Genomic DNA, 16,367 nt, shown 5'->3' on the forward strand with positions numbered 1-16,367 from the left:
AGTAGAAAATACATGGAAATTTTATAAATGCACTATTAAAAAATTCACTTAATATGGTATCTTTCTGTGAAGAATACCAAGGAGTACCCTTGAGAGTACTTGAGAGAGTTAGGAAATTTTCATGTTTTATAAGCTAGAAAATCACATTTTCAAGAACTTGTAGATTTTGGTCAATAAGGTGAATCAGCGAACTCTAATATTATTTTCCATCTAATAGAGGTCAACTCAGTTTTGTGCATGCCAAGAAAAAAGAGAATTTGGTGCCATTGAGAATGAAGTAGTTTAAATTCCTGATTGAAATGATATTGCTACTCTGGCATCCAGGCTTCTAGTGGGAAAAAGTATATGAGGCCAGCTGCTGGGTATTAAACCTGTACTTTTCATAAGGCTTTTCAGCAGTACTTGTACATGACAGAGATTAAACGAAAAAAAAAAAAAAATGATGGCAACTAAATTTATGCTTTCCAATTCTCAAATTAAAGCTAGACAGTCAGCAGTTCCAGAATCTAGACATCTAATCCTTGCAAAATGGTGTCACGGGGGCAACCACTGAGTGTTCAGGGAAAAGAAATGCTGGTCTTGGTTTTGACTTTGGATTAGCAGACATTGTATCAATAGAACTTCTCTAGAAGGGCGCTTTCAGGTGGTGAAGGAGTAGTCAGATTAAGGTTTTTAAAACACCTCCATCAAGTTAAGAAAGTAGGCCTTGGTACTTTCGTATGAGACACCAGACTTCAAAGAAAAGATGTACTTGCGATCTGACTGAGAGGTTTTATAATTTTTTATTGGATCCAGTTTTCTAAGGCATGTTAGAAGAGTAACTAACATGACTCATGTTTTTCCTCTCTTCCTCCAAATAAAGATAACAACTAACCAAGCAGTTATGCCACTAAAACCCTTCCATCTTTTATAACAGTTTGCTTATTACATTGTTGCATGCAGCTTCCGCGTTCCCATGGTATTGAGCATGAATGATATGCATAGCCAGACTGAAATAGTCTCCACAAACAAACTTTTGTTTATGCTTTTGAGATGTAACATGTCTGCTCAGGGCTCTGTTGCTTTTCCAATTAAAAAAATAACATTATATTAAGAGAATCTTCTTTTTACCAATTAGGTCAAAGTCCTAAAATTTTAAGACCCAAACCCCATGGTTTAGAGCGAACTGATTCACAAACCATAGGTGACTTTGCTACAAGAAGAAAGGGTATGTACTTTAGCACCGCATGCTGGATGGGGTGTTGGGAATTTCTTTATTCTGTGATGTTGTTTCCTTTAAAAGTAAAGCAGAAGAGCCTTAAATACTATTTTGTTGTAAATAAAACTTCCCAGCATGTAATTTCTAAAGTGAATGCTTCCCATAATACACAACGCGTATATTTGTTATGCCATTAACAGCAGCATGTTAAATATTTGATAATATATGATATTCAGTCTTTTCCTTTTGCATTATTCTTTTAACCTTTTAGACATCAATAGAGTGTTTTCTTTAAGCTTGTGAGATGCTTGTGAGTTCCAATTGTCTCCTGTATTTATGTATAATGTATATATTCTGTTCTGAGACAATGTACAATCATTTCCATGGATTCATTACTTTATGCCATTACTTAGAATTTGACAGCTAAGCAGCTATTAGCCTTTGTGTTTTAAAAAAAGTGAAAACATCAGAGTTAAAGAAATGCTTTCAAGTGAGCACAGCATTCTGTACATGTCCATTTTAAGTGTATAGGTGAGCAAAATTATTTTAACTCAAACTTAAATCAGTGTAGCCTTCAGAAAATCTCATCGAATTTTTTTGTATTTGAGTTGCCAAAAATACTTCGGCCTCAACCCCAGAGAATCTACATATTCCTTTAAAATGACTACCTATTTTTTAGTTTGAAGGTAATTGTAACTTGGTTGATTCAATGTACACATATATGGACAAAGAAAGAGTAGAGGAGGGATGCCTGGAAAAAATGAAGACTTTTTCTTTAGAGTGGCAGGATGAAATGTAACTAAAATATTTACCTAATATGTTTAAATCGTATCCTAAAATGTAATGAATATTAACAAATAATATTGTTGACGTTCTTTTGCTCATGCCATGAATTTCTGAAAACTGAGTCTTACTTTAAGGGCGAAGAGCTCTGTGGAATGTATACTGGCAGAGTAATTAATTGTCCACTGCAATAATAGGGTAAATAAGCAAAGACAACTTATAAATAAAGCTAATAAGAACATTAGCATTTATTTTTACTTAATTTGTTAAAGGATATTGTTGGTTAAATTAAGCTAAAAATTTGAGGCAATTGTTAAATTGTGGCCTTTTCTCAGAGCAGCGTTTGAGCATAAAGATATAATTATTGCTTTGTTTTATTTGGTTCCAGACTGGGCCTGAATTAATTTAAAAGATTTGGTTATTAATTCTTTTTTTCAGTTTTTGGTTTTAGCGAAGTTTTGTGTTTATTGCTTCCTAAACATCATTTTATATGTATAGTTGTATAAATGATGCTTCAATGTTGATGATGAGGACTGTTTTTACATAGAAAATTAAATCTCCGTGTTTGAGGATAAAGTTAGTGGAAAAAACAAGATAAGGAAATAATGAAAAGTATAAGTCAAGTAACTATGAAGGAATTGGGTCACATTAGTCTTTCTTGGTCTCATTAAGTTTATATTCATAAAATATTTACTTAAGAAGCAACATGTTGTAATAATAGAGTTTTATTTAGACTTTCAGCCAACAATCAGGAAACATTATCTGATTTAGCTTTTGCCACTAATTTTTTAGCTGTGTAACCTTGGAAAAATCACATAACATCAGTGAACTTCTTTTCATGTGTGAAACTAAGCTGGTGCTAGGTGTACTCTGGCTATAACGTATAAAGAGAGATGTAGAAAGAGGGTCTGGTTTTGTTTTCCAAATTTCTGTATGCTAAAGTCTCTTTTTTTCTCTTTTGTTTCAGTCAAGCCAGCACCTTTAGAAATAAAACCTTTGCCAGAATGGGAAGAATTACAAGCCCCAGTAAGATCTCCCATCACTAGGAGTTTTGCTCGAGAGTAAGTCTTTGTTTAAAATACTTAGCTTGATTGTTCATTGTAATGGAGAGTACCTAGAACAGTGGTTCCCAAAGGATGGTCTGGGGAGCCTCCCTTTTTGGGGTTCTGTGAAGTCAAAACTATTTTCATGAATATACTAAGATGTCATTTGCTTTTCCACTCTCCTTCTCTCATGAGTGTACACTGGAGTTTTCCAGAGGTGGCATAATATTGGACGATATCGTTGTGACAGCTAATAGTGTATGTATTTGTGTACCCTTGTCTTTTGATTTTTTTTTCTATTATATGTAATGTGGTAAATATCAGTAGATAGCACCCATATTAACCAAAGTTCCTTGGGGTTCTCAATAAATTTTAAGGGTGTGAAAGGTTCATGAGGCTAGAAATTTCTGAGAACTACTGCTCTGGAAAATACGGTAGTTTCTTCTGGGGATTATTTAATGGAGATTCATTTAAATGCATATGGGGAAATGAAAAGAATGTTTGTAGTTACAAACCTGTGTTGAATGTGTACGTGTGTGTGAATATGTGTGTGTGTGTGTGTGTGTGTGTATATATATATATATATAGTTTTTTTAAATAGTAATTCTTAAATCTTCCTTTTTATATCTATATCTTTCTACTTATCCCCCACATCACTAGCAATACTTTTTTTGTTGTTCTGAAGAAGGTACTTTGTTGTTGTTGTTTTTTTAACATCTTTATTGGAGTATAATTGCTTTACAATGCTGTGTTAGATTCTGCTTTATAACAAAGTGAATCAGCTATACATATACATATATCCCCTTATCTCCTCCCTCTTGCGTCTCCCTCCCACCCTCCCTATTGCACCCCTGTAGGTGGTCACAAAGCACCAAGCTGATCTCCCTGTGCTATGCGGCTGCTTCCCACTAGCTAGCTGTTTTACATTTGATAGTGTATATAAGTCCATGCCACTCTCTCACTTCGTCCCAGCTTATCCTTCCCCCTCCCCGTGTCCTCAAGTCCATTCTCTATGTCTGCATCTTTATTCCTGTCCTGCCTTTAGGTTCTTCAGAACCTTTTTTTTTTTTTTAGCTTCCATATATATGTGTTAGCATACGATATTTGTTTTTCTCTTTCTGACTTACTTCACTCTGTATGACAGACTCTAGGTCCATCCACCTCACTACAAATAACTCAATTTCGTTTCTTTTTATGGCTGAGTAATATTCCATTGTATATATGTGCCACATTTTCTTTATCCTGCAGAAGGTACTTTGATGCTCAGAAATATCCCTTTACAGAAGCAGACTTGAAGACATAGAGAACAAGCTAGTGGTTACCAGTGGCGGGGTGGGGGGGTGGGAATAGGGTGGGGAAGTGGGAGGTACAAACTACCTCCCACTACAAGATAAGTGGGAGCTTATCTTGGGTGTAAGATAGGCTCGAGGATGTATTGTACAACACGGGGAATAGAGCCAATATTTTGTAATAACCGTAAATGGAAAGTAACCTTTCAAAATTGTGTAAAAAATTTAAAAATTTTTTAAAAAAGAAAATATCCCTTTACAAATAGCTATAAATATTAGTTGTGCATTTGAATGTGTGTGATCAATTGTACAATAATAAATGCGTACAATAAATGATTGTAAGCATAAATGTTTCTGGAAGAATGTATACTATCACTCATTTTTAGTTTCGAAGCGAATTGAGAAGCTTGGTCAGGATGTGTGTTTGCGATGGTCATCTCTGTAATCAGCTCCTCCAGGTTTCCCATGTCTCCCCGGCCGGATTCAGTGCACAGCACGACTTCAAGCAGCGACTCACATGACAGTGAAGAGAATTACGTTCCCATGAACCCAAACCTGTCCAGTGAAGACTCGGTAAGTAGAATCTTCTCTTAACGTCTCTCTTCCTGAGCAGCCCTTCTGAATCATTCACACTAGACCTTTCTTGCAGTCCATACACCTTACCCTTCCATCTTTCTTTACTTAAGGAAAAAGGATAAAAGACAACTTTTTAAAAATGCTTTTGGGGGCTTCCCTGGTGGCACAGTGGTTAAGAATCCACCTCCCAATGCAGGGGACACGGGTTCGAGCCCTGGTCCAGGAAGATCCCACATGCCGCGGAGCAACTAAGCCCGTGCGCCACAACTGCTGAGCCCGTGTGCCACAACTACTGAAGCTCGCGCGCCTAGAGCCCGTGCTCTGCAACAAGAGAAGCCACCGCAATGAGAAGCCCGTGCACCACAACAGAGAGTAGCCCCCACTCACCCTGCAACTAGAGAAAGCCCGCGCACAGCACCGAAGACCCAATACAACCAAAAAATAAAATAAATTTTAAAAATTAAAGAAAAAAACTTCATATAAAAATGCTTTTGAAAAACGGCATCATCAAGTCTAAAACCAATAAAGGGTCAAAGTGTAATATTAATATCTATAAAGTAGATACAAGTTAGTTAAAAATCATAAAAGTTTTCCAGTTATATTTCTTTTAAGATGTACTTCACTTTTGAAACTATTCAAGAAAATACTTTTTACTGGAAGCATTTTATAATACATTTCTCCAGACCCACGTCAGCGCACTCAGGGTGAAACAATCTTATGCCGAGGGTTTTTAATAATCATTCAATAATACATCCTTAGGTAAGGCTTAAAGATCAAAGAAGACCTGTTAAAACCTGATTTACTTCAGACTGACTGTTATTACCCCAAGGCCCAAGAATTTTGTAATAGTAGCAAGCATTATGTTCCCCAGAAATCAGGTAGTTGCCAGAAAATACTTCAGATGTTTAAAAATACAAACCAATTTTAATTTTTTAAAAATCTTTTCCTTTTGCTTTCCCTCAAACCAGAGTCACTGCTTGCTCTGTTATTTGCTTTTTAGTAGATAAGTCTATCAGTTGGCATTAGGATCCCCTCTGAGTAACAGAAAATAAGCAAATAACAAGGACTTAAGACAGATGTTTATTTCTTTCTTATGTAGAAGTCCAGAGAGTCAGTCCGAGGTTGTTGTGGCAGCTTTTTGTTCCAGGAGCCCTCGGGGATCCTTGCCCCTTACTGCTCTCCAATCTGCTGTCCCCTGGGTCTGGCTCACAGGCTCAGTAGAACAAGATGATACTCCAGCCAACAGATTCACATTCCAGGCTGCAGAATGGAGGGAAGGAAGAAGAAGCAAAGGATGCAGCCCAATTGCCTCATAGAGAAGGTTCCCAGAAACTGCTGAGTACAAACTGTTGACCAGAACTTAGCCTCTGGCCACATAAACACGAAAGGGACTGGAAACCAGGGACTGGAAACCGTAGGCTTTGTACCGAGGGACAGTGGGCCCGGCTAAAAATCCCCTTCCCGGTGGAAAGGGGAGAACAGATCATGGGGCACAACCAGGCAACATCTGATAAGCAAATACCTAATGTCAAAATTTGGCATGAGTAACATTTTAGTGACTTTATTTTCTTTAAAACAATTCTGTTCAGAGATTCAATGTGTAAAGCCCAATTTTTTCATTGAATTTATATCTTTAATGGACTTTAGGCAGAAACAGGTTTCTCACGACCATTTGTCAGGGAACAAAATTAAGTGATTTGAAAAGCCTGATTTGATGCTTGAACTAATTAACTGTAAAATATTATCAAATTCATAAAGTGTTCAAAAATGAATAAGATAATTTAAAATATTTATGTCAACCCTGAATTAGAATACAAACGAACTATATCAATAACATTTTCACTAATGTTTCAAGGTAGGGCAATTTTTATTAACTGACTTTCACTTCTGGATTCATAATTTTTCCATTTGATGAGTAGTGTTGTATTATTTTTATTAACTTAATTTTTTTCTTCATTATAGTAAACAGACTCTAGGAAGAGTCTAAGTAAATCCTCAGTGCTGCATTGGAGTACATATTACCCTCAATTTTCATCTTGAGGTGGTTAAATGAATTTTTTTATTACAAAAGTAATTCTTTTCTGAGATACTAAAGAATCTTTTGTTTTGCCCAAAATAGTAAATAAACATAAAAATATTGGAAAGGACCTGTAATAGGAAAGTTTGAAAGTATGATTTGTCATGAGTAGGTGTTAGGTGAAGGGAAAAATCTAGAAAAAAAATCCATTACAATCAGAAAGTCAAAGGAAAGGAAGATATAAAATTGTTCTTTTATATAGTATAACACTAAGCCAGAAAGGTAATTTTACCTGCCAGTAGAGGTGTCTAAATAACCACCAGATGGTGAATTTCTAAGGTACTGAGGCCCTAAGGGTTAGAAATAAGCAAAAATGTCCCAAGTGAAAATATCCATCTGCCATTCACAGTAGAAAAGTCAGCTGTGCCATTTCCATCTTATGCCAGCAACTGCAAGGGCTCATCTTAGTCCAGACAACTTTTCCTGAGGAATGAATGTGATAGTTACAGCAATATTTCCCACACCTCTTGGAATTTAGTGTATCAGTGGAGTACCATAGAAGTTCACAAGGTCTAACACATGCTCAGGTTGATGAAGTCGGTAAAAAATTAGTCTTGGAGAAGTTGAAACAGGATTGGATCAAATCTAGTTTATAGGGACAATGAAGATTAAATTCTGTACGTTGAAATGTTGAAGCACAGTCTATTTCCTATACTGGTGATCATGGAGCAGACAGTGTCTAATGAAACAGTGAATTGGTGATACTGCCTGTTCATTTATACAGACATCCAAAGTCAAGCGTTCGTGAAATGAACCCTTAATGTGACGCCTGAAATTCAAGTGACAGTACATCATTACTAAAGACATATATATTGTTTGTAACGACATCATCAAAAGTATGTTCAATAATTTTATGTATTTTTTTTAAGAATTTTAGAAAAACAAAGTACTACTATATTTTTTCTTTTAATTCACAGAACACTTCATAATAACTCTTGGAATCTTAGGGTTTTTATAAACTGTTTTGGAAAAACACTGGGTTAAAGCCTAGAATGCAGAGACAGGCTGTTCCCAGTTGAGATTAGATTAGATCAAGAGCAAATAGACTTTTTTTGTAGAGACACACATTTTAACAATACTTGAAGATGAAAAATTTTCCAGTCCTAGTAATTATTAGACAGAGTACAGTTGAACTAGCAATTCTGAGAAATTCTCTTTAAGAACAACTTACTGAGATTAAACATGTACATCATATGAACTCAAGGGTTTCTTTCATAGCCTGCAACACCGTGAATAATTCTAGGGGTTTCCAATTAGGGAAATTTCAGGTATGGGCTCTGTCGTTACATTTGAATACAAAATTTTACACACACACGCACCATGCAATCTGGCTTGGTTTTTTTATGTGAGAATGAAATATAGAGTCATTTGCAGAAAAAAAATTTAATTTGAAAGCATGGACTATAAGGAACCTATAGTCAAAGAATGTTATTGAGAACAGATATCATTTTAATAGCGTTGAGTTAGAACTATTCCAACTGGGAACTCCCTGGCGGTCTAGTGGTTAGGACTTGGCACTTCCACGGCCGGGGGCCTGGGTTCAATCCCTGGTAAGGGAACTAAGATTCCTTAAGCCATGCGGCACAGCTGGAAAAAAAAAAAAGAAAGAAAGACCTGTTGCAGTTAACTGTAGCTTGATGGCCCAGTCTTAGTCTGAACCAAGTTTTACTTTTCAAACTACTTTTAGCTTGCTCACCTATGCTATGTTTTAATCAATTTTTAAAATATTGCTTATTTTTCCCCATCCTAAAAGATTATTTAATTTTCTAAGGAGACATTTCTTCAAGCTGTGTCCTCTTAAAGTTAATATTTAGGTTTGAGTAGATGGCAAGCAAGGTAATAAGCAGTATGTCTCATGAATGTTTGACAGTTGATTTTGTTGTATTTTACTTTCAGAATCTTTTTGGCAGTAATAGTCTTGATGGAGGAAGCAGCCCAATGATCAAGCCCAAAGGAGACAAACAAGTGGAATACCTAGATCTAGATTTAGATTCTGGGAAATCCACGCCACCACGTAAGGTAAGTGAAACCTCATTCTTTAAATACACTGAGCTCCCATTTGAAACCTGAAGAATCGGGTCTCCTTTGGGGGAATTTTCTTAGTATGTTTAATTTAAATTTAGTACTATTACTTAATGCTTTTTCATAAATCACAAAAGTGTTAGACTGATAAATTTATTTTTTCATCTCTAATGGTATGGAAGTTACACACTTTGTACTCTCTTAGTGATTACCATTGAAATGCTTACTTACTAAATTCTAAAGTTCCAAAGTTAATCATGGTCTTCACTCCCTTTCCGATGTTAGCTCAAATTACTCCTTTTCTGACTTTCTTGGTATTTTTGTCCAAAAGTTTTAGGGTTTTTTGTTGTTCTTGTTACACTCACAAATTAGACATTAGTAGTAGTAATATTCTTACTATATAGACAATGTTTATTTACATTTTCCTACATGTTTACCAACTTCATTTTTATCATTCCTTCTTGTGTCTTAGACCTTCCTTCTCTAATCATTTTCCTTCCTCCTTCCTTTAGAAGTTCTTTTCATGGAAGTCTGTTAATGGTAAATTCTTGCAGTTTTTGTTTAACTGAAATGTCTTTATTTTGCCTCATTCTGGAAAATGAGTATTGAGGGTTTTGCGGGGGGAGCAGTTTGAGTTCACAATTCTTAATTGACAGTAAGTTTCTCTCAACACATAGGAGATACTATTTGCTGTCACCTGGCTTCCATTGTTCCTGTGAAAAGTATGCCGTCAGTCTAATTGCAGTTCCTTTGTAGGTAATCTGTCTTTTCTATCTGGCTGATGTTAAGATCTTTTCTATATCTTTGGTGTTCTGCAGGTTCACTACACTGTGTCTAGACATCTACACATAGATTTTTCTTTATTTACCCTGCTTGGTAGAAGTTGTGCAGTCTTTATTTCTGGACTCATATTTTTTGTCAGTTATGGAAAAGTCTGAATCATTATCCCCCTAAATATTACTTTTCCACTATTCTCTTTCTTCTGTCCTTTTAGGTTTCTGATTAGACAGTTAGAACTTCTCATTCTGTTTTTCTTATCTTTTACCACTCTTTCATATTTTCTATTTTATCATTTCTTTGCTTACTTGTAAAATTTCTTTAGATCTGTCACCAAGTTCACTAATTCTCAATTCTTCTGCTTAACCCATGTGTTTAATTTTTAATTTCAGTATTTTATTTTTCACTGCTGAAGTGACATTCTGCTTGGCTTTTTTTCCCCAAATATGCCTATCTGATCTGAATAGCTTCTTACTCCTTTTTTGTTATCTTATTCCTTTTATTTTTTATTTTTCAATTCCTTTAAACATTTTATACACGTATTTTATACTATTTATGCAGTAATTTCCATATCTGAAGTCCTTGGAGGTCTGAATCTGTGTTTACTGTTTCTCACACACCTGATGGCTTGTTTCCTTGTGTGTTCATACATTTTTATTGGGAATTTATTTTGCTAAGCATATCTGTGGGAAACCTGCAGACCTAAATTTGCTTCAGAAAGGATTTGCATTTGCTTCTGCTAGGAAGCAGATGATGCTACCACCCTAGGACTACCTCAGTTTCCTTCAAGGGTCCCTATCCTAACAGGATAGTTTAGGGTCCTGCATGCCTCCCACCCAGGCCTCCGGATTGCATTGCTCAGTTGACGTTCATCCTGAAGACGACACCGTCTTGACCCTTTAGCAGCTCTCTGCTCCCTCCATTTCCTTCACACCTTGGATATTTCCCTTAATTTCTAGTGAGCCCAGCAACGCGTTAATAATTACATTTGTTTTAAGTTAGTGAGTATCTAGTTGGATTTTATGTAGCCTGCCATTCTTGAAATACTCCTTTTCAAAAAACATTTCTTAACTCTGAAAGTAAACACCTGTACCTGTTCTCAGGACTTGAAAAAGTCAAGCTTAAGCTAAAGGCTAAAAGCAAGCTATGTCTCTTAAGATGAACCAGGGGTCTGCTCTCCTTCTTTTCTAAGAGTTTCATCTGTTATGGGAGCATTAGTTTGAATTCTTAAATATAATCATTCTAAAATTAAGGGAAAAAGAGAGTACAGTTAGGAGAGAGACAACATTGTTAAACTGAGGTAGTTAATGTGATTTTTTGGTGACCCAGTAGAATTTCAAGAGTTATTCACAGTGCATATGTGTCTGTGTTTTAAGACTGGAGTTCACGCAGAAGCACCGCTTTTTCTGTGGAGGTTTATGGGGTTTTTTCCTTTGCTTTTTAGCAAAAGAGCAGTGGCTCAGGCAGCAGTGTAGCTGACGAGAGAGTGGACTATGTCGTGGTTGACCAACAGAAGACCCTGGCTCTGAAGAGCACGCGTGAAGCCTGGACCGATGGGAGACAGTCCACAGAGTCTGAAACGCCAGCCAAGAATGTGAAGTGAAAACGCCGCTTTAACGTCTCTGAACAAAAGAGGGCCGAGCTGTAAGGAGAAATCCTGTTTGACCGAAGATAACTTGACCCTTGTACTCTAGGTAGATCCTCAACGGAACAGAGTCGAAGTCAGAGGACCTTTCAGACTTAATCAAGCCATTGAGCGTGTAAATGGTGCTTTGTGGTATCTGAACAATTCATCACATGTAAATAACGTGGGAAAATACTGTTGTTTGGTTCCCAGAGAAACATTTGTTTCGTAGTTAACACACTTGTAGTATTACTGTATTTATGCACTTTTTCATTTAAAGCATTGGTTTGGGTATTCCCGAATGGACCTTAACATGATTCTTTTGGGAGTTCTTGTTTTTCCTCACACTACTCTTAAGAACAATGCTACGTGAACTAAGCTACTTTCCACTGGGAAATTGCTCTTTCAGCTGCAGGGTAACAACGTGACGTGAGAAGTAGATTCACAATATACCTTTCTACCTGAAACTTAACGGGGTAACCGTTAGCTTAAACTACAAAGTAGAGTTGGACTCATCATTCATTGCCTTCCAAAATGCTAAGCATCATGTACCTACTGGTGTCAGGACTTTGTTCTCTGGTTCATGGACATTTGGTTTTCAGTGGTGGAACTTTCTTATATTTTGTTAATTACAGTGTTTTGGGCTCATTAAGTGAAGATTCTGCCAGGTGGGATCTTACACCTTGGAAAGAGTGAATAATCACACTATCAAGTAAGCGTACAACTCACTGATGGCATGTGGTGACGATGTGCTCTCACATTTTCAACATGTATTAAACTTTACGTTCTTTGCAAAGTGTAGATTATATAACTAATCAGGTACGTACCAGGCACTGATGTGCTAATACACTAATCAGGTTTAGACAGTGAGCTTTAGTTGTATTCGTGTTAGTCCTCTAACGCTGGTTTCCAGTTTGGAATTAATGGCACAATTGACATTCACTGTTAGTTATAGCAACATACTGTGATTTTTAATTAGACAGTCATTCAGATTTATTACTCTAAGAGTGAAATTCTGTCTTTTGACACCATAGTGCCCTTTCTATGATTTTTTTTAAACTTTACTTAATATTCTTCTTGGCCTTATCCTATTTAAATCCCTATGCAATTAATATTTTATATCTGCATTTTTAAAAAAAATAGATGTTATATAAGTGATTCTCATATGTAGCACCTATTGCTTTTCCAGTAAAAGAATTAAGGATTTTGTACTGTGATTTATATTCACTGCCCCAATTCAAGAAATATTGGAGCCTTGCTATAATGTGAAATCTTATAGTCACGGACCTCTTCCAACCAGATTTCTGAAACCACCAGAGGAATCGTATAATTCTGTCTCACCTATAACATGGTCCTATAGCAAGACCACACATTATCTATAGTAAGGCTACAATTTATCTGTCTTGGCTTTGCAATGTAATTTAGAAAGCAGGTATAGTTATTGGTTTGATTGGTTTTTAACTAAGTTACATACAATCTCTTATGTACTGATTTGAGACTTACTAACAGTGTTTGGAGGGGGCATAGAGATTGAAGAGCCCACAGCTGAGGCATGTTTCCCTCCATGCAGACCTCTAATGTTGCCTGAGTACACAGATGTGCCCTGATTTCTGGCCCCTTGGTCACCGTACTGTGTCTAATCAATGTAATGGGTTTATGTCCCCTCCATGAGCTAAAAACGTTCATAACAAAATGAATTGTAGACAAGTAACATTGGATGCTTTTAAATGTTTGCTTCTTTTTAAACAAAAACTAAAACCCAGAACTGAATTTTGAGGTGGATTTTTAAATAAAAAAACATTGTTTGAGTTTGCTGTGAGTAAGCTGTTTTATAATGAAACCACAAAATAGAGTCGAAAATCATTGAAATGTGCCTCAACTGTCAAAACACATAACACAGTTGATGTGTGAAGATACCAAATTGTGTTGCATGGAGGATAAACATATTTTGAGATTTAGAACACAACAATAAATATATTGTTAATTCAAAAATAGAAAACTTGTTTTAAAAGCTACCTATCAGAAGAGTCTAAGGCAATAATGAATTTTTTAGTGTAATTTCTCAATTTTTTACAAGTTACCATTTTGAAGACCCACAGCACTCAAATCTGTAGAAATTTTCCCATTATGCAGAGTAATTTAAGAATTGAAAATTAGGCAGTTTGTTAAACTAAATCACATTAAACATTGCATTAACAAATTAAATGAAAAGACAGTCTCTTATAGAGCAGTATTTCCCAAAGACTTTTTAGCACTAGAATCTCTTTTAAGTAAACTCTTGTGTAAGCCCAATATGTAAAGCCTGGAAGGTCCATTTGATCAGTGTAACTGTATTTTGAGTCCACATTTATGTTTACTTGTCTTAGAACATTACTAAGAATAACATTTCTAAGTAACACAAATGTGAAATTGGGGTTATAGATAGTTGGTGATACCTTAGCTGCCAGTCTGTTTCTATGCCTTGTTTTATTCGCATACTATCAAGAGAATTTTGCTTCATGCAAATGTAAGTGAGTACAAATAATAATAGGGTTTAAACACACATTTCAGGAGATTCTTTAACTAGAGATAGGTAAAGTTGTATTCCCAGGTTTATATAAAAGTAAATTATCCTGGTAGTGGAAGTTTATACATAAGCAGCCTCCAGTGTGGTAAAATAGTGTATGTAACACATTAGAATGTGCATTTTTACTAAGTTTTTAAACTACACACTTTTATAAAAACAAAATTTGAATCAAACTCTTTAATACCCCTGATCGCCCACAAGAAGCTGAGTTTCGGCCAGGCATGGGTTGAACACCACTGGCTAACTGTGTAACAGTTGTGTTATAAATCAGAAGTTTTCTTGCCCCACATTTGATGCTCTCTACCTTTTATTCCTTATTTTGAAAAACTGTACAATTTTATGAAAGTTTGAATACCAGTGCTCAGCTCTGCTTTCAAAACTCAAAATTCAGACTTGAATAATTTAAGCTATTTAACCCACAGGATGCATCACCTTAGAAAGCTATAAAAGTGGTTTTTATCTACACTCTATACGTTTTCATCTTTATTTTTATCAATACCATATAAGCTACTGTGAGCATTTTAGAGAATTCCATAAAGGTACTATGAGTGTGTGTATGTATATATAGCATTGTATTTAATCATAGACTAAGTTTAATTTGATATAGAAATACTGCCATACTTGTACATTAATGTCATAAGTCATAATTCCCTCTAGACTCTTTATATTTAATTCATCGGAGGTCATAATCTTCATAGTCATAAATGCATTCAAACTGGAAATTGAACACCAGTGTTTGTTTTTCTTTCTCTTTTAGTGGGAAGTTGTCTGCTTTCCCCCTTTAGCGAAAACAGTATTTTTTATATTTTGTTAAACTGTTGACTACTTTATGCCTGTACACTATACCATAGGCATAATTCTTAGATATTCCCAAATACTCTTAGTGCCTCCTTATTTGGCCCATTGACAGTATTGGTGTTAGTATTTCGAATGAATTATCCTTTAAAAATATACTAACCTTAAACATTTTAGAAACAACAACGGGGACTGAATCTTTTTATTCCTATCTTTGGGTCATTGTGATAGGTCTTATCTTCCATGGTTAGATAAGCAGTCAGGTCTGTAACAGGATTGACATAACATGACCAAACCAAATGGATACAGAGAGAGAAAGGGGCATATCCCAGGATAACAGTTATTGTCAATAACATCAGCTATCTGTAAATCTGTATATAATTTAAAATACCAACAACTATGAGGTGAAAAGCCATGGTGCAAATGAATGTTGTAGACATCATGGACTTGTTCTGATGAAAAATCACTTGTCGGGTTGTTGAGATGATTGGTTTTAATCTGACTAAATATGTTTATATATCACTACAGCTTGAAGTAATTTAGTTCATCCTCCATAGACTTATCTTTCTTTAGGATCAGTATAATGCATATTGTGAGTTTCAACAGACTGTTGCGTCAAGGGATTAACATAGCTTCTGGCTTCCTTTACTAAAAAGATATGGCTTTGTGTGAGTTCTTGTAACCTAAATCAATTGTTGATAATCATTCCAAATTTCCACAGCAAAATCTTATGTATAAATTTATTTCTCCCCTCTTGCACATCTTCTTTTGTAAAGATCCAATTGTAGATATTTTGTGCTACCAAATAAAACTTTTCAAACAATTTGGTTTCAAGACCTTAAATAGTCAATTTGGATACTGAAACTGTGACCCAATAAGGACATAAAATTTCTATTTCCAACCCTTCCTTAGAGTCTTTATCTAAATCAAAAACCCAATTCTGCCGTTAACTACGCTTCCCAGTTCTACTTCTATAGGGTCACTCATTTTCTGCAGTAAGGATCCCACTAAATCATGCTAAATATAATAGTCATGCTCTAACTAAATAGGAAAAGCTCCTGAGACCCAGTTGCCCTATGCGTATGCGCGTTATTCCTTCATGTAGCGAACGCTACCAGCACTTTGTTGAGTAAAAGGCCAATAAGGAAGGGCCTGTGTGCAACCTTTACCATCAGGAAATACATTCCCAACATGACTTGGGAAATGATAGCTGGCTGGGCTTCTTCATTTCTAGGAAAGTTTTCAAGACACCTCCAGTGCTTCATAAAACCCCAAGAATTACCATAAGTCGCAGCATTTTGCAGCTCTGACTCTGTCATTATGTCATTAGATCATACTTGGGAAGTTTGGGAAGAAAATTAAGTTCCTAAAGTTTATTCCTATAATTCATTAGACAGGATTTTATTACTTTTAATCATGGTTATGTTGGTGATTCACTCGTAGCTCAACATGTCTCTGATTTTGTGTGTGGTGCCCAGAGCATTTGGAGGACTCAGTATGTGTTGGTACAGAAAAGAAAAAATCACATAAATGTTTTAAAAGCCCACTTTCTCCAATATGGTATCATGATGGTTAATGTGTCAACTTGGCTAGGCTGTGGTGCCCGTGTGTTTGTTC

At 35.8% G+C, this 16,367-nt stretch overlaps 1 protein-coding gene across 5 annotated transcripts in view; it reads left to right on the top strand.

The window, feature by feature from the left end:
- The window catches only part of GAB1 (GRB2 associated binding protein 1), a 125,021-nt gene extending 109,448 nt beyond the window's left edge, over positions 1 to 15,573 (top strand). For 3 of the 5 annotated variants that reach the window (XM_082463366.1, XM_082463367.1, XM_082463370.1), the window contains 5 exons: positions 1,118 to 1,207; positions 2,949 to 3,042; positions 4,763 to 4,886; positions 8,863 to 8,985; positions 11,210 to 15,573. In XM_082463366.1, coding sequence (XP_082319492.1) covers positions 1,118 to 1,207; positions 2,949 to 3,042; positions 4,763 to 4,886; positions 8,863 to 8,985; positions 11,210 to 11,368 — 590 coding nt within the window. In that variant the 3' untranslated portion in view covers positions 11,369 to 15,573. The remainder of the gene's footprint in view (positions 1 to 1,117; positions 1,208 to 2,948; positions 3,043 to 4,762; positions 4,887 to 8,862; positions 8,986 to 11,209) is intronic. The other 2 variants (XM_082463368.1, XM_082463369.1) reach the window with 1 other exon arrangement.
- The last annotated feature ends 794 nt before the right edge of the window (positions 15,574 to 16,367 follow it).

Source organism: Balaenoptera physalus, assembly GCF_965194825.1.
Source record: "Balaenoptera physalus genome assembly, chromosome: 5".
NCBI classification, from domain to species: domain Eukaryota; kingdom Metazoa; phylum Chordata; class Mammalia; order Artiodactyla; family Balaenopteridae; genus Balaenoptera; species Balaenoptera physalus.